Consider the following 18,489-nt stretch of genomic DNA (forward strand, 5'->3'; position numbering starts at 1 on the left):
TGACAGCCCATAATTCATGTCACTCAGGCAACAGCCAATCAGTGCAGTCTCCCGAAATGAAATGATCTGCATTTATATAGCGCTTTTCAAGTCGATGACTTCACAAAGCCCTTTACAATGTGCTTCACATTTCCCGAAAGCGGCCGTGCAGCCATGTAAGGCTGCTTATTGGGGGCATTAGGGGTTCAGTGACTTAGCAAAGGACACTTCGACATATAACACAGAGGAGCCGGGATTCGAACCTGTGATATCTTGATCCCCAGACGAGCGCTCTACCCCCTGAGCTAAAGTCACTCGGTTCAGGGTGACACAACACACCCTTAATAGTTATTACAAGTAAGAAAAGATGAACATGCTAAATGATGGTAACATTCTTTTTTTTTATTGAAGTAAAGTCTATGAATGACTTATGACAGAAATATTTGTCCATCTGATGGAATTTCCTGAGGACATCAGTTATTTGATGGTCTGGGGGAAAAAAAAGGAAGCCAGGTTCAGTTTACTTTGGAATCTTTGGCATTAAGAACAGTGTCTACTTACTTGGCCCATTCAACATTGAGAATAAGATGATCATATCCGAAACCCGACACGCCTGCAATGGCTCTGGCCGCATCCTCCCGACGGTGGAAACTGATAAATGCGAAGCCCTGCAACACGTAGACGATCTCAATGAGTTTGTCCTTCTAGTCGGTAGGGTGAGACAGCTCACCTTAGACTGCCCGGTGTTCTTGTCTTTGGCCAGGTAGATTCTGGAGATGGAGCCGAAGGGTCTGAAAAGCTCCTGCAAATCGGTCTCACGAGTGTCTTCTGAAAGGTTGGTCACGCGGATGGTGGCGTTGTCATCGGCTACAGACGTGTCATGCTTTGGGTTAGTGCCATATCCCACAAGAATCATCTTCAATTGGCTACCTTGCTTTCAACTGAGCTCACCTCTACGGTTGGGTTGCATGGATTCACCCTTTCGTGTACTGCCGTCCCTGAGGCTTGGGGGCACGTACTTGCCAGTCTTGCTCTGTGCGGGCTGCGCAGGCTCTGGCTCGGCTAATAACAGACAAAATATGCAACATTCACAAAATTAGCCATAAGATGCACTGCTTGAACCTTAAGTTGTGATTTTTAAAGTCATGCAGTACCTGAGCCAGCAGGCTTATCCTTGTCTGCGGTGGACAACCCCAGCTGCTCGGCCAGCTCCTTCTGCATGGGCCCCAAGGTGTCCTTGTAGGGGCAGCGGGTAGTCCAATGGTCACCTTTGCAGATACGACATGACACCATCTTCCCTCCTTTCAGCTTGCTCATGGGGTCCTCATCCTGGTCTTGTGCATTTAGATCCTAAAAAGGAGTACGGACAATCATTAGAAACGTTGGCGGATTTCCAGGGAGCAACAAACTCCACACCTCTTTGCCGGAGATGAAAGTCATGAAGACATCATCACTAACAGTGGTGGTGGCCACATTTGGACCTGCTGCATCAAACTCAGATAAGCCAAACTTTTTCCAGTTCTGGAGGTCAGAGGGAAACATTTGCATTGTCATGGTTGCTCTGATTCTATTGTTTTGATCTAAAAGCTCACCTTCCTCCTTGCAACAGCTTTGGAGGCTTTCCTAGTTTCAATCTTGAACACACGTACAATCTACAAACAAAATAACAAGGATACATTTGATTTTTAATCGCCTTTCAGGACACCCAAGGTCGCTGTACACAAAACAAAAACCAGGGGGGCACCATGTGAGGCAGTATAGGGTGTGTAGGCAAGACTAAAAAAGGTGGGTTTTGAGTCTGGAAGATGAAAAACCTGGCAGCATTACAGAGGTCAGGCGTGAGCGAGTTCAAGAACTGAAAGCTCTGCTCCCTATGGAGCCAAGACGGGCAAGCGTCTACAGAGAGATGGAGGAAGGAGGATCTGGGACGTGACATGGAAGACGGAAAGGTAGAGAGGGGCAAAGTTAAAAATTGAACCGGAGTCCAGGTCTTATTCTTAAAGCCATGAATTCAATGCCGTGAGGAGATCATTGGTAATTTTGATAAATGCAGCTTCTGTGCTGTGACATGTAAGAAAATCAGATTGGATGTGTTTAAAACAGACTGTTCAAAGTGAGATGCGGACAGAGTTGGGAGACTTTTAAATTTGGAGACAAAAGTTAAGTTGGAGGCAAGACAGGGGGATGCTACTGAGGTTGTTTGGAACTAAACCGTGTTTTTTTTTCCCAGAATTGGTGAGACAGCAGCAATATTGAAGGTGGAGGAGATGATGCCAGTGGAAGGGGAATAATGGCTAACAGGATAGGTGAAGGAGAGCAGAGAAGAGAAGCAGGAGTTCACCTGGGATGAGGAAATGGGTACCAACAAACACATGGAACACTTTGATAAAACCAAATTAGTTTGGATGATTCAGAGCCACTGCAGTCTTGAAAGAAGGGAAAACAGTTAACTATAGGGAAATCATTCAGGTGGGGAGAGAAAGGCAGGGTACAGAGGAGCTAGATAGATAGATAGATAGATAGATAGATAGATAGATACTTTATTCATCCCCGAAGGGAAATTCACTTTTCCAGCAGCATCCCTAAGCTGAGAACAATCGAAAATAACTGAGAACAATCGAAAAATAACACGGGAGCTGCTGGAGTGGCTGCCATTCGTGACGGCGCCGGAGAAACGATTCAAGCTAGTGGATGGAGACATTTTTTTTCCATTGAAGAATTGCAACCCACAGTGTAAGTTAGAGGTGTCAATAGAGTAGAGCATGGTGGTAAGGCTGCATGATCTAATTAAGAAAAAAAAATAGTGGCTTTGTGTTGACTGTATGGGATGTGATTAGACCAGAGTAACATGCAGATTTACTGTGTGCAATAGTCTCTACAGTGAAGAATGTGGGTAAATTATAAGCTCTTTTGTTTACATAGTCATATTACTATGATTTGGCTGTTAATAAGACATTACCTTGAACTTTTTGCCATCTTCATCAATCTTATACTCAGTTATGGTTTTGATGTTTCCTTTGATAGTTTCCTTAGGCGGTGGGAGAGTTCCTGTTAGAATGGCAAAAATCACATGGAAGTAAAATAACGGCAACAAATGTGAATTTCCCTTCGGGGATGAACAAAGTATCTATCTATCTATCTATCTAAATGTGTCATTGTGGCCATCATGTAAGCAAGGAAAACAACAAGTTGGGTTTTGCATTCGTAAAACGTAATAAAGTTCGCCTCGCGGATAATTCAACTAGGGACTAGCTACCGGTGACGTAAACGGATGAGGACGCCACCTCTTTCATGACAAATAATGGAGAATTGTGCACTTTTTCGAAAATTGTTGAAAAGGTTAAAATCGTCTGCGGTATGAAATATGCACAAAGATTAATTCTCAAGCCATTATTTAGGCATTAAGCACATGGAGCCACAAGATACGTCAAGTATGTTAGCACGCTAAGAATGCTTTACCTTCGTCAACTTCCTCTTCGACTTGGTCTGCCCAGCTGGGCTTGGAGCTGAGGAAGGAATAAGTAATTTATTGAATATGAATGATAAAAATGTCAGTTCGACCTTTGAAAAAGCCTGCACTTACTCGTCGAAATCGATCGACGGCATCCCGCGCGTGTTGCTAGCTTAGCTTCCGAAGCGCAGAGACCGGAACTGTGACTGACTCCAACGTTATTTCCGTTTTGTGAAATATGGAATGTTTTGGTTCTTGTTGCAACGAAAGACATTCGTGACGTCAACTCGATAAATTCACGCAATACTTTTTAAAATCATCTAGATATCTTATAAAATATTAATTTATAAAATAATAATTTAAAACAACAACATTTGAACGCGGGCAGCACGGCGGCGCAGTGGTTAGCGCGTGTGCGGCACAGTTCTTAGGTCTTGGGAACCTCCTTTGTGGGTTCAAATCCAGCTACCGGACTTACTGTGCGAAGTTTGTATGTTCTCCCCGTGCTTGCGTGGGTTTCCTCCGGGCACTCCGGTTTCCTCCCACATTCCAAAGACATGCATTTCAGGTGGATTGGCCGGTCCAAATTGTCCCTAGGTGTGAATGAGCAAGCGAGTTGTCTGTCCCTGTGTGCCCTGCGATTGGCTGGCAACCAGTTCAGGGTGTCCCCTGCCCACTGCCCGATGATTGCTGGGATGGGCTCCAGCACCCCCGCGACCCTACTGAGGATAAGCGGTGCAGCTGATGAGATGAGATGAACATTTGAACGCAGGGGTACTACCAGAGGGGGGCGCCTCCTCCCACAGACACGCTCTGCCCACCCAGAGAAAACTGGATCTGAGGGCAATCTCCGCACTGCACGTGGCAGGGATCCACAGGTCGATCACAGAGGTAGTAGGCCTATACGGGATGTTGAGAAAGTTAGTATTTAGCACTTTGTATTTGTTCCAACACGCTGCTACCTAGCAGGCAAATGCAAGATTAACCTTAACGTTTTTGATGAGGCAGATCGTATTTTTGTCTGGCAGCTTTTTTTTATTTTATTTTTTGCTATGCTGTTCATAAAGTTAACTGCACTCATGTGGCCTCAATTAATGATCCCCAATCACATATTGTAGCAGTTTTGCAGGACTGGCATCTCTTTTTTTCACTGTTATTTTCTCCCTAAAATTAACTGACTTAATGCGTTCCATCCGGTTATCCTAAGTAGGGTCGCAGGGGTGCTGGAGCCCATCCCAGCTATCATAGGGCAGTGGGCAGGGGACACCCTGAACTGGTTGCCAGCTATTCGCAGGGCTCACAGATTTACAACGCACTTGCTCATTCACACCTAGGGACAATTTGGACCGTCCAATTAACCTGACATGCATGTTTTTGGAAAGTGGGAGGAAACTGGAGTGCCCGGAGGAAACCCACGCAAGCCCGGGGAGAACATGCAAACAACGGCTGGTAGCTAGATTTGATCCCATTACCTCAGAACTGTGCCGAGGATGCGCTAACCACTCAGCCGCACTCCATTGTTTCCAATCCCATATTGCATCAAACTGGGACTGTCAGAAGACACTTTTGTCAGGGAGCGTGCAATATTAGCCTGCCTAAAATGTGTGTAAAATTGTGGCTGGAATCCATTATCCCAAGATGACTTTTGTTGTGAGCAAAGGCCATTTTTCAGCACAACACAGACAAGCTTATAAGTGTGCTACTTAAAAAAACAGCAGTAGCAAAACTGAGTTTGGTTGTAGTTTATTCATTTATTGATTAAAAAGTAAAATACACAGATGAAAACTTGCCTAATTTTGTTTTTCAGCTTCCTCCACTTGCAAACCTATGATTCATTAATTTTCAATTCAGTGGACGAAAAGATGGAAAGCATTCAATGGAGGAAACGTGAGGTATAGGATTGAATTCATATTTGGGGGGGGGGGGAACTCTTCAGCCTCAAATTAGTCTTGCTCTTCAGATTGTTTCTGTTACTTTAATCCATATATCACCAATTGATATGTAACATGCACAAAAGGGGGGAAATAAAGAAAGAAAAAAAAAGTAGAAATGAAATCCAAAAGGTAAGCAGAGAAAAGAAAGCAAGAAAAAGAAATAAAAGGCTACGAGGAAGGAAAAAGGGAAAAGGGACAAAAAAGCCAGGGATAAAAGAAAAAAAAGTATTAGGAGAGTCCCTCTAATTAGTAATTACCAATAATAATCAAATTTTATGCACAAAACGAATTAATACTTTTGTTGCCGAAAAATAAATAATTTTTTCTTATAAGTATACAGTAATAGTATTTTTTTTACCCTCTGGGAGATTTTAAACTTGTTTAAACATTTAACATTTTTATATTGAGCAACTTTAAAGTCAAGCAAGGGGAATTCCTACACACAAGATGTCAATTAAAAATATTGACTTTTCTGTGCAACAACATACTACGAAATACAAGAGTAAACTACTTTTTAGAAAGAGCTAATCAGGAAACACATCACTGTAAAAACACTGGAAACTAATATTTACAAATCTAAAAAAAGATATAATACAAGACAATGTTAACCTTGTTACTAAAAAAAAAAATCAAGTCAACCACACAGACTCCATGAAAATGCTAATTGGGGAAAAAAAAGCGTCTTGAAGTGAGCCGGCTGTCTTGTTTTAAATAATAAAGCCTGGTGTAAAAGGTTGCAGGATGAGCTGTTGGTTACTTTGAACGTGTATCAGCGCTTTGCAAAAAGGTTTGGAGTGGGGGGGGGGTTAAGGGTTATTTATCTATCTTCGTTATTCATTATCCGTTAACGGTCAGTTCATAATACGCTACAAAGCCTAGGAGCCGGGACACTGTCTCTCAGCCAAAGGGCCAAGCTAAGGTCCTAGCCCTAAAGCCTTGTTGCGATCATTGCGAATGCACCGTTCCCGAAGGTACTGCAATACCGGGCCGATGCGTGGAGTGGACAGAGCAAGCTCTTATTCCATCTCCGGAATGCAAAAATCAAAGCTAAAAGGCCAAGCTAAGGAACTAGCATCAAAGCCAAAAGGCCAAGCTAAGGACCAAAAGGCCAAGCTGAGGACCTAGCATCAAAACAGTCGTAATAACAGGTGCTAATAGTTGTTGGCTAAACCAAGCCTCTAACTGCTTGCGTTTAAGCAGATTAGAATTAGCCCGTCTCAGTTACGGTGGTGATTGCCACATGACCAGGCTAAGATCATCCCCAGAGGTACATTTGGAGCTCCAAAGCATATAAAAAATGAATGGATTGTATAGCATGTTTGTGGCCTTTTTTTGATATGTTGCATCAGTTCAAACCATCCTGCATTAAACATTTTCTATGTAGGCTATAGTTGTATTGCCATTTCATGAAATTTCGTTGACTGTATAAATGCAAGCGTCATTTTATTGCCATGCCAATTAAGAATACTTGTTAAATGGCCATCACAGCTTTTAAGAATGTGTATTATTAAAACTGTTCCAAAAAGTGATGCAAAACTTGCTAAGATGGTATCAAAAAATATATTTACATGGTAATATAAAATATATGTTCAATTTCCATTTGTTACCTCATCAAAGAGAAGACGTTTGTTGTCTAGTAAAAAAAAAAAAAAGAAAAACTCAAAAACAAAGTAAAATTAGAATTGGTAAACATGCAACAGACTAATCCAATACGCGTCGGCCGGACTGGTTCAAGATGTGCTTAGGTAGTTAGCCTCTTTATTCCACTTGTATCATGTATCACATAGGCGCAGTAATTGATTATTCTGCGTCCTGATTGGCTCAAAACGCAGAAATCTGGTTCAATTCATCTATTGCTGTACAGTATCTTCCACGGCGATGATCCTCTCTTTTAATATTGCAGTTTCACGGTCAAGGGCAACTACTCCACCCGACTCAAACGCAGCACCTAAAACACCTAGCTCATTTTCAGCAAAATCTCCCATAACCCTTTCCCCTCCACAAAACATGTTCTCCTTGGATCTGCGGAATTCACACAAGTCACCCTTATTTTACTTCAAACAGTGAAGGTGAGATATTTTCATGCCAGCCAAGTAGGATATATGAAATGGTTGACCAAGTGTGCCCCACAACTGACTGGCAAAGTCCTGGGTGCCAGCGACCAAATTATTGTCTCAGACTGAACATTGCCAGCTCAAAATGTAGCAGGCATATAATGTTGTGTCTAAAAGCGCAATGAAATCTACAGTTAGAAAAAAAAAATCATTCAATTTAAGATTTTACTGAAATATGTTAGCAAAAAACTTGAAAAGAAAAAAATGGTTTAGGTCGGAAGGGATGCGAATCTGGTGTTATAACAGCAGTTAGTAGTCACAGTACACATAGACTTAAAACAGTGCAGAAACTGGCCAAAAAGCAATAGTCAATAATAGTAAGCTGAAATAGAAAAACGTTTAGGGGCAAAGGCATTGTTCAACCACTCACCCTCTCAAGGGCCAATGTGTTGCTGGAGCCAATCCCAGTTGGCTTCAGGCAGCATCCTGGTATGGTGGCTAAACAATCACGCAAAGTTGCAACCATTTTTAAGCATTTCATTTAGCTGATTACTAGTAAGTGAAGGTTGCCTCTATACAGTAGAACCCTGCTAGTTCGCGGTTTCACTTTTGCGGGTTCAGAGCTTCGCGGGTCTAAAAAAATAAACCTTACCTTCTCAATAGAAGCATTTATTGACTTGACGCCATTGACCGCGAGCTTATGTCAACTGAGGACACGGTGTGGACACTCTTATTGCGAAGGGGAGGCCCTGACACAATGCTTAGTCATGGTGAGTTACCGCTTAGCTCACCCCCCCCTCCTTTAACTCCCCCCACCTCACCCCCTTCCTATGTGGCTCTCAGTTTATGATGAAGGAACTCGGCGACACGACGTAAGTATATTCTCTTCTGTCACATTTCATCTCAAGTTTGACTTTATTATACGAAAAGCGAGCGGTTGTTTGTACTACCTGAACACGGCTAATTGTGTGTGGTTTCGTGTATTTGTTGTAAAAGCCGTTCGATGCCGCTAGCTAAAATATGTTGTCAGAAGGTAGCCCTTTCACTTTCATTAAAATGAACACAGAACATTTCTTAACTGCCGTTTCCCAAAACGCTCCACACTCATCAAATATCACATTTCACGGTTTTTATTTTCAATATGTAACCGGTAGTGTTAACAAGCGTAATAAACTGCGATTGCTGCATGTGGTCATACTGAATGGTTCGTTGTGGTTTCGTCGCAGTCCTATTCCATGTACATACAACATATTTGAGTTTTTTTTTGTTATAACATGAATTTCACTCTCTCCCTATTCTATATGGTGTACTGTATACAGGCGGGTATACTGTATACGTTTTTTAAGCATTTTTGAAGAGGCGCTGCTACTTAGCGGATTTTCAGTTTGCGTGGGTGGTCTTGGTCCCTATTAACTGCAATAACCATGGGATTACTGTATTCCAAAACACATTACTTAACTGCAATTAGTCAAAACATTTAGAATACAAGGTTAACATTGCATTAGCACCAAGCATTTTTCTCTTAAACAATTTATTACGTATGAACATCTCCAGAATTTGCACAGCACAACAATCTGATGAATGTTTTTCCTGCTTTACTTTATTTCTTAAGAGTCAGTGAGCCAAGAAAATGATGCTCAGTTTTTTCCCTTCTTGTGCTTGTAGCTTTTCTTTGCACCAGTGTTACTTTGCTTATTGAAGGCCGTTTTGCTCTTGTGGGCCTTAGACGGAAATGCTTTACCTTTGTTTATCTTTCCTTCAAACCTTTTCTTCCGGCCAAATTTGTTTTCCCTATCGCCGTGGTCATTTCTGAATGGCTTTCCTCCTGGTGATTGCTTCTTCCCAAATGGTTTCTTTCCGAAGGAATCCTTATCTCCACCGGAAAACGTCTTTGTCCGTTTATCCTTGTAATGACGTCCTGGGACCCTTCCTTCAGCGCCCTTGTCTTGGCCGAATGCTCGTTTTGCAGAAAACTTCCTCTTTTTGGCTGGTCCCCGAGGCCCACTTCTGCTTCCACTCCTCTTGGCTTCAGGGAACATATCTGAAAAGAAGTGATTGAGTAAGATGGCTATTCAAATAAGAGTACCGTTTCAAGTTGTCAGGACAGTCACCTTCATCTGGCTCCTCTCCCACAGCCTGTCTGTAATATTCAGCCTCGTCATCGGACTCCACAGCTGCTGCAGCTCGTTCCCCTTGAGCGCCAGGGTCTTCCACCTCACTGTCCTCTTCCTCGGCTTCTCTTTTTCTCTTGATGCCTGCTAAGCTCTTCTTCCTGTTTGCCAATTACACAAGGTGGTGAAAAAGAACAGTCTACCGTGAAACAGGGACACATCTTTTTATAGTCATCCATGTCTAATTTGTTTAACATTTGGCACAATATCAGTGTCCTAGACATTTGTATTCAATATGCCAACCTTACAATTAAATCCCCCCCAAACCTTCTATTTCTAAGAACCTATTAGAAAGCCACACCGGAAGCCTGATTTGGAATAAGCGAAGAGACGTACTTATGCTCCTCCTTTTTAATTTTCTTCAGAGCGACGTTGTTCTCTTGCTTCTTTCGCCGCTCTTCTTTAGCCTTTAGTTGGTCCTTTTTCCTCTGCAGTATTGCTAGAATGTCTTCTTCTGTCTTGGAGACTGCGAAAACAGATAGCTTTTAGTAATATTCTCTTTGCTTAACGTTCATGTGAATTATCATTGTGTGCATCAGTAAGCGTTTACTTAAGTAAAATCACAGATTTCATAACGAACTTGTCATCTTTAGCACAAAAACTAGCAAATGAAAATTAGGAAAGCTTAAGTCGCTTACTGTTAGCATGATACATGATGTTGCCACAGGCCATGCCATCCTGGATCTTGATCAGTTGCAGAGTCATACGTGGTCCAATCTGCACAAGTTAGAGGTACACATACCAACAAGAGTTGGCGTTATAAACCCCCCCAAATGCTATTGCAATGTGCATGAGCATACCTCTGTCAAACGGATAGCACTCTGCTCAGCTGCCATGTTGCCGCGCCCAGAGTACACCTGAGGTAACTCAGTGATGTTGTGCTCGCCGTCTTGCTCCGCCTCACTTTCTGAAAGGTTTGCCCCTCTGCGAAAGGTGGTCATTTTAATCACATTACAAAACCACCAAAATTGTATTTCCTACCTCTATATTTCCCTTTTAAGCCTAGCTTAGGCTGCATAACTTTTTAAATTTATCCCAACATTCATTCTGCCACATTGAATGATAAAATTTGCTTTTAGCGAGAATCACGCATAAATTAAGGATGAACGTACAAACTCCTGTGCATAGGATTTATTTCCCCTTAAATAAGAATATGAAAACCGATTGCTCTTGGTGCAGTATAATCTGTTGCAATAATTACACTGTTAAAAACTAGCCTAGAAGTAAATATCCAAGGAAACAAAATAGAGAGTGCAGTGCTTGTAAGGGAGTCACCAGCATTTTGCACCATGACTATGTTGCCAAACAATGACTTAATACATGTAAAATGGCGTGACAAGATGAGCCAAAACAAAAAAAAAATTCCAACAGACATACTAGCACAAAAATCTACAAATAAGCTAAGACATTGAATGAATGAATGAAAACTTTTATTTCGAACATAAATATAAAAACAGGACAAAAACAACGAGTCAACAACAGAATGTCACATAACATGTTCGAAAAGGGGTAGTCAGAAGCACATTCTATACTTAACAGCAACAAAACATCCTCATTTGATCTGTGCGTGGCAGGATTGTGTATGAGAATTAAATCAATTTCAATAGTGTCACCTACTTCATAATCAGCTCACTGATGTCGTCAAACTTGCTCATATTTGGGAACCTCTCTTGCATGAGCTTCTTGACACCGCGGCTCATGCCAACCGGCACCACCTTCAGGCTGCTGCAGGGTGGAACAGGTAGCGATGTTTGACATTGCTTTATGAGCATTTTAAAAACATGTAATCATTGGGAGGCCATCAGTGCGTTTACTTTGAACATGCATCACTGAGCAGTCAAGTCCGCCATTTTTCATCATTTGGACAACTACCACACACAATCAGCACCTTTCATTGAATTTTATCTCACAAAATATATTTAGTATGGATAATTTTCCAATTGCCCTCCTTAGTGGCGTTAATGAATATAGAAGCATATTTACTCACCAATTTATAATATAGCAAAAAAAAAAGAAAACACATGGTATTGTAAGCTACTTAATGTTGCCATCCTCTTGCCCCAAATAACTATGACCGAGAATGTGTGGCTCTTAAAGTTGCAAGTTGTCAAAGTAGTCAAGTCTATTAAAAAAAAAAAGGGTGTCAACGTACTAATGACGAAACTCGATTTCCTCCTTCGCCGGGTCATAATTGATCAGCACGCACCTCTTGATGGTGTTGAGGCTCACCTGATAGGAAAGAAAATGTTCATTTCTAAAAATAATTCCGCTAAACGGCTCACTAAATGATGAAACAAGCTGAGTTATCAGAAAGCGTTTACTTTTGAAAAACATCTTCACAGTGCAACTCTGAAGACTATACCTTCATCATTTTACTCAGCATGTTCTAATCGTAAGAAAAAGGGAGATCTGCGAACAGGCCAATGTCACCAATGACGTTTTGAGAGAATAACTGAAATGCTTTGGTGTAGGCACCAGGTTGTTAAGACTGTTTTCCTGTGTAACGTGAAATGTTGCAATACCTTGTGCACGTTAATGGAAGGGAACATGTTCTGGAACAGGGTGGCCATCAATTTGATGTGCATGCCGTTAGAGCCGAAGTTGTTGAGGATGAGCAATGGGTGTTGTGTGAACTGTTGGCTGTGCATCCGGTGCCTCTTCAGAGACGAGACCACATCCTTGACCAGAGTGTACTGAAACCACAACCAATGCTTAATACAAGTTCCAATTTAAAATGAATCGAAAATGAAAAGCCCTTATACATCAGTGCGTTTACTTTAAAAACATCACAAGGAAATCAGTAGGAAAACCTGTCATCATTTGTACCCACCCATAAGCCATCATGTTCAAAGCACTTCCTTACCTTGAGCACGTTGAAATAGAGCATGGGCCCTTTGGGGAGTCGAGCCAGCCTCTGAGAATGATTGAAAAAAAAAAACGTTATTGCACTATGACCGAGAATGTGTGGCTCTTAAAGTTGCAAGTTGCACTTAAACAGATTTGACTGTGGGTTGACTTTTTGAAATTGAAATATTATTTTTTTTGCATAATTTGGCGCCTCCTAGTGTTAAATAAAACTTAGTAATAACAACGTAGAAAACATTGTTAACAAGATTAGACATGGCACTCCAGGACAAACATGTAACTGAAACAAACAATGTCTGGATGAATAGACAAAACGTGTTTAGAGACTGGCCTAAGCTTAAGTGCATCATAATATTAGTGCAATGAAAAAGTGCAACAACCTTTGGCAGCAAAACAATCCCAATAGAGTCAAGAAACAAGATACAAATATCATTTTTTTCTATACAACTGGCTAGATATATTTTTTTGTCACGCACACTTGTTTAGGGTGGTAATGTTCATGGGGGAGGAAATCTCGGAGCCTATTATATTTTGTTTCAAAGGACTTGCAGAAACATTTGTTGGCCTGGAGAAGGATAGGCACCACCAGGCTACATTTGCCCAAGACACGTCACAGGAGATGGTGCCCTACGACGCTAGTGGGTAAGGGATACAACCAGCAAAGTTATCCCTTTCGGCTGTTTACTAGATGCAATTATTATACCTAAAAGGAGAACCTCAATTGTGCATTGTGTGTTTTCCTACCAAAGTGATGCTTCTGGGAGTCTTGGTGAAGATTATAAAGTGCGTCACTCCGATTGGCCCGGCCACAGTTACGAAGTCTTTCAGCACGTTATTTTTCCGGACCTAGTGCAACATATGGTGATTAATTTTGATGGATTAGTAATAGGCAATGAAAATGTAAACATAAAATACTAAGATCGCCAGACATACAAACCTTTAAAGACTCTGCAGTGTAGGGCTCCATGACTCTCCTGACATCCAAGACAAGCTGAGCCACGTTTTTCCCCACTTGGCCCCGATGAAAGACGAAAGAATGCGGGACGGATCGATACGTCTCCTGGGCTAATTGCTGGGCTTCTATTCGGGTCTTTTTCTGATTCTTGCTCTAAAAGTAAATCAAGTTTTTAATGAACTTGTAGAGATAGAACGTCAGTCGAGTGGCGTAAAATGAGTCTTTAAGGCCAGTAAATGTTTGCAGTGTTTTGAACAGTGTCGCAACTTAAAATCAAAATATGTTTACAAAAACTACTTTTTTGGTGCATAGAATGACCCCAAAAACTTAAATTTACTGTCGACCACGAGAGCTAGCATGCTATCATGTGGAATGGAGGGTACTTACCTTTGTTTTGCCCATGATTACACTAAACACAAAGGTAGAGTCCAAATAATCGAAGTTACATTGAATGTTCTAAATAAAAAAACACCATGTCGATTTTATGCATTCTGTAGTTATTTTACCCAGAGGAAAATTCCTACGCGTTAAGACCGATTCACTACTTCTATCGCCATTTGATCCACATGGTTCCGCTCTGTTCTAGGAGCAAACATGTCCGTGTTTCAACGCACACAGATGGTGAAAGTTCCGACTTGTAGTAAACGGGTATAAGATGTCTCCTTCTCGCTCCATTTCAGGCATTCTGTTATACATTGAAGTGACATTTACACGTGTACACAAAGAAAGTTACTACATGAAATGAATAAAATCTATAGAAATAATGAATAAAATCAAATTAATAAAATTAAAGGAAAACATCAATTGTGGTTAAACTTTTCAATTTCATTTGATCAAAGTGTTACAATAAAAAACATCCGGGTGAAGTTTAACAAAAGAAAAAAATGAGCAAATTAATACTAATACCTGTATATGCTAATGACATGAGTTCACCTTCTACACTACGCCACACGCATTAGGGGAGACATCAAACCAAATCAATGATTATTGTGTAGTGGGTTTTACATAATTCACCCAAGGAACCATTGTTTAGTTAGCGAGTTCCTAGGGGGACTCTTAATTCGGCCGTCTCGAGCCACTCTCGTGTTTGTTTTGTTATTGCAAGTTTAAATGTCAATTAAAGCAGCTTTCGTTGGCACCTTTGTTTGACACTCCGCCTACGACTCCCGTCTCTGCTCGCTACATTGGTGACCCCGACATTAGTCTCGTGGAAGTTTCCGAGGCCGTGCATAATACTGAGCATACCGACATGGCATACGCGCCCGTTCTCAAGCTCCCCGAGTTCTGGGAGTCATCGGCGTTAACATGGTTCGCACAAGCAGAGGCTCAATTCGCCCTGCGCGGAATCACTGATGATGACTCTCGCTATTACCACGTGGTGTCTGCTCTGGGGAGCTCAACTGCAGCCAGAGCGGTGAGTTTCATCACATCCCCTCCTGAACTGGATAAATATAAGGGACTGAAGGCATATCTCCTCAGAATCTTTGAACTGTCGCGTTCTGAGCGTGCTCGACGCCTCCTTGCTATTCAGGGCTTAGGAGACAGTAAGCCATCGGATCACATGGAAATGATGTTAAACTTGCTTGGCACCGAAGAGCCAAATTTTCTTTTCACGGAACTTTTTCTGCGTCACATGCCGCCGCATGTCCAGACGGCGCTTGCGAATACAACCATTACAGATCCGCGTGCACTGGCAGAGGAAGCGGACCGGTTCTTCCTGGCCACACATAGATACACACATGAGGTGCTGGCCCCTACACGCACCTACACACCATCAAGTGCGACGCCCCCAGCCAGCAAGGCACGCGCGGCCACTGACGATCAGAATGTGTCAGGTCTGTGTTACTACCATGCACGTTTTGGGCCCAGGGCCAAGAAGTGCCGTCCCCCTTGCACCTCCAACGCGACGGGAAACTTCAAGGCCTGCTCTCTGTAGCGGCCGTGAGTGCAGGCGCAAGAAACCGGCTACTGTTCATCGGGGACGCCATCTCCAGCCAAAAGTTCTTGTGTGGCACCAGCGCCCAGAGGAGCGTCCTCCCTGCCACTGTGGACGATGTGGGAGGGGAACACATGGACCTCCATTAACTTCTGCCAATGACACCCCCATCCGCACATACGGGACACGGACAGTGGACGTGTGTTTTGGGGGTCAGCAGTTTACATGGGACTTTGTCACTGCGGATATTGCTTTTCCTCTTCTTGGTGCAGATTTTCTGTGTGCCAATGGATTACTCGTCGATGTGAAAAATGGCCGCCTCGTTGACGCATTGAATTTCTCCTCTCTCGCGTGTGTCCGCGACAAAGGGATTTTTGAGGGTCTGTCCAGCTCTCTTTTGGACGGTGATATTTACCACAGGCTCCTCGCCGAGTTCCCCAGTCTGGCGAAGCCCACCTTCTCAGCCTCCACGACCGGACATGGGGTTGAGCACCACATTGAAACCAAGGGGCCCCCGGTTCATGTCATGGCCCGACGACTCAATCCAGACAGACTGGCGCCTGCTAAATCCGAATTTGCTAACATGGAACGTCTCGGCATCATTCGCCGATCAGACAGCCCCTGCGCCTCTCCACAGCTCCTCAGAAGAGGAACACTTGGAGCACCTCAGCGACCTCTTCACCAAGCTCAGTCAGCATGGCCTGATTATAAATCCCGCGAAATGTGTTTTTGGCGTACCCTCCATCCACTTCCTTGGGCATCTCATCACCAAGGATGGGGCTTCCCCCCTACCGTCTAGGGTAGAGGCCGTCTCCACCTTTCCTCAGTCGCCAACAGCACGGGGCCTCAGGGAGTTTCTCGGCATGGTGACAATCTACCATAGGTTTATTCGCCAAGCCGCTGATGTCATGCGCCCACTTCACGAGGCCCTCAAGGGTAGGTCACCCAATCAAGCTGTTGAATGGACCGCTGAGAGGACCAAGGCATTCGAGGACACAAAAACCGCGCTGTGCCAGGCAGCCATGCTGGCTCACCCAGCCCCCGGAGCCCCAGTCGCACTGACTACAGACGCATCAGACCTTGCAGTGGGTGCCGTGTTCGAGCAGTGGGTTGACAATGCTTGGCAGCCACTCGCCTTTTTTAGTCGCCAGCTGGTCCCCAGAAAACATAAATACAGTGCATTCGACAGAGAACTACTTGCCATCTGGTTGGTGAGTCGCCACTTTCGTTTCATCTTGGAGGGCCGTGAATTCATCGTCTTTGTTGATCATAAGCCTCTTACGTTCTCCATGTCCAAGACGTCCGAACCGTGGTCCGCCCGCCAGCAGCGCCAGCTGTCATTCATATCGGAATACACGACTGACATCAGGCACATTGCTGCGAAGTCCAACGTGGTTGCGGATTGCCTGTCCAGAGCAACCATCAGCGCTGTGCAATTGGGGCTTGATTATTCCAGTATGAGTGTGGACCAGGCTTCTGATAACGGCGTCCAAACGCTCAAGAGCTCAGGCACTGGTTTGCGGCTGGAGGAGGTTGCGGTCGGAGACTCAGGGGCCAAGCTTTGTTGTGACCTCTCCATGGGTTGGCCTAGGCCGCTTTTCCCTGCTGGCTGGCGTCGGGCTGTTTTTGAGGCAATACACGGCCTGTCTCATCCTGGCAGGAAAGTATCCATTAAGCTAGTGGCCCAGAAGTTTGTGTGGAAAGGGATGAGAAAGGACGTCCGGGACTGGGTCGACTCATGCGTGGCATGTCAACGCGCCAAAGTGCACCGTCACATCAAGGCCCCATTGGTACCATTCGCCATCCCCGAACGGAAGTTTGACCACGTTAACATTGACCTGGTGGGCCCACTACCCCCTTCACACGGTTTCACTTACCTCCTGACGATGGTGGACAGGACGACCCGTTGGCCTGAAGCAGTTCCGCTGACTTCCACCTTAGCTGCCGATGTGGCCCGGGTGTTCATCGGCACATGGGTCGCCCGTTTTGGACCCCCTGCAGATCTCTCATCTGACAGGGGCGCACAGTTCACCTCCGAGGGGTGGAACACGGTTGCCGAGGGCCTGGGAGTCAAACCTACCACCCCCAGGCTAACGGGTTGTGCGAGCGGTTCCACTGCTCGATGAAAGCGGCCCTGCGCGCCAGCCTGACCGATGGGGATTGGGTCGATAAGCTACCCTGGGTCATGCTGGGACTGAGGACCGCTCCCAAAGAGGACCTTCAGTGCTCTTCAGCTGAGTTGGTTTATGGTCAAGTGCTGCGGGTGCCAGGTGATTTCATCCCAGACCCAACGACACCCTGGGCTGCATCCAGGGAGAAGTCCATCTTGCAGGGCACTGCGGGAGCGTTTGTGCCTATCCCCACATCGCCACACGGCAGGCCAGTTTCAAGGGTTCCCTCCAACCTGCGCTCGGCTGGTTTTGTTTTCATTCGCCACGATGCCCACCGCGTACCATTGCGCCCTCCTTATGATGGACCGTTTAAGGTCCTGCAGCATGGTGACAAGACCATGGTCGTGGACATTGGTGGTAGGCCAGAGACTGTCTCCGTGGACAGGGTTAAGCCTGCCCACATGGATATGTCCAAGCCATTGGAACTGGCCCAAGCCCCACGGCGCGGCCGTCCTCCTGCGGCACGACCCTCCGGCCCCGTGGGTACCCACTCTGACCCTCCGCCCCAGCACCTGTGGGCTCTCCAACTGAGTCCACAAGCTCTCACCCCCCCGCTGTTCCAGCTCCTTGTACCCGCAGTGGCCGGGTCAGCGTCCCAACCAGGCACAGAGACTTTGACTATGGGTGAATTCTGGGGGGGCTTGTGTAGTGGGTTTTACATAATTCACCCACGGAACCATTGTTTCGTTAGCGAGTTCCTAGGGGGACTCTTAATTCGGCTGGCTCGAGCCACTCTCGTGTTTGTTTTGTTATTGCAAGTTTAAATGTCATTAAAGCAGCTTTCGTTGGCACCTTTGTTTGACACTCCCCCCACGACTCCCGTCTCTGCTCGCTACAATAGGATACAAAAAACACGTTAGTGAACCAGTATATGGGGCAGAAAACAAATAGAATTCATGACTAATTGCTATTTTTTCTTCTTTTGGTTTATTTCTATCTACTCTGGTCATATCCTTCGAAAGGGGTGACAAAC

General features: G+C 44.3%; 2 protein-coding genes and 1 pseudogene across 3 annotated transcripts; all 3 read right to left on the reverse strand.

The window, feature by feature from the left end:
* Positions 1 to 360: 360 nt before the first annotated feature.
* Positions 361 to 3,685, reverse strand: eif3g (eukaryotic translation initiation factor 3, subunit G). 2 transcript variants are annotated; one of them, XM_088330383.1, is made up of 10 exons: positions 3,563 to 3,685; positions 3,439 to 3,485; positions 2,939 to 3,027; positions 1,572 to 1,631; positions 1,396 to 1,500; positions 1,134 to 1,329; positions 931 to 1,041; positions 710 to 846; positions 541 to 647; positions 361 to 468 (listed from the first exon to the last, which is right to left on the reverse strand). In XM_088330383.1, the coding sequence occupies exons 1-10, from the start codon at positions 3,583 to 3,585 to the stop codon at positions 453 to 455; spliced, it is 891 nt and encodes a 296-aa protein (XP_088186509.1). In that variant the 5' UTR covers positions 3,586 to 3,685; the 3' UTR covers positions 361 to 452. The 2 variants fall into 2 exon arrangements, with proteins under 2 accessions (XP_088186509.1, XP_088186517.1); XM_088330391.1 differs by lacking the exons at positions 3,439 to 3,485; positions 3,563 to 3,685 and adding an exon at positions 3,125 to 3,239 and having other exon boundaries at positions 2,939 to 3,071.
* A 2,628-nt stretch (positions 3,686 to 6,313) lies between these two features.
* Positions 6,314 to 6,461, reverse strand: LOC148373938 (U2 spliceosomal RNA; annotated as a pseudogene).
* Positions 6,462 to 8,532: 2,071 nt separating this feature from the next.
* On the reverse strand, positions 8,533 to 14,033 carry ppan (peter pan homolog). The gene is made up of 12 exons (XM_088330404.1): positions 13,797 to 14,033; positions 13,392 to 13,562; positions 13,199 to 13,300; positions 12,453 to 12,503; positions 12,112 to 12,282; positions 11,742 to 11,818; positions 11,207 to 11,314; positions 10,390 to 10,513; positions 10,228 to 10,306; positions 9,926 to 10,055; positions 9,530 to 9,690; positions 8,533 to 9,459 (listed from the first exon to the last, which is right to left on the reverse strand). The coding sequence occupies exons 1-12, from the start codon at positions 13,809 to 13,811 to the stop codon at positions 9,056 to 9,058; spliced, it is 1,593 nt and encodes a 530-aa protein (XP_088186530.1). The 5' UTR covers positions 13,812 to 14,033; the 3' UTR covers positions 8,533 to 9,055.
* Positions 14,034 to 18,489: the final 4,456 nt, after the last annotated feature.

The sequence above is a fragment of the Urocampus carinirostris genome, chromosome 1 (genome assembly GCF_059441175.1).
Source record: "Urocampus carinirostris isolate Australia breed hairy pipefish chromosome 1, RoL_Ucar_1.0, whole genome shotgun sequence".
NCBI classification, from domain to species: Eukaryota; Metazoa; Chordata; class Actinopteri; order Syngnathiformes; family Syngnathidae; genus Urocampus; species Urocampus carinirostris.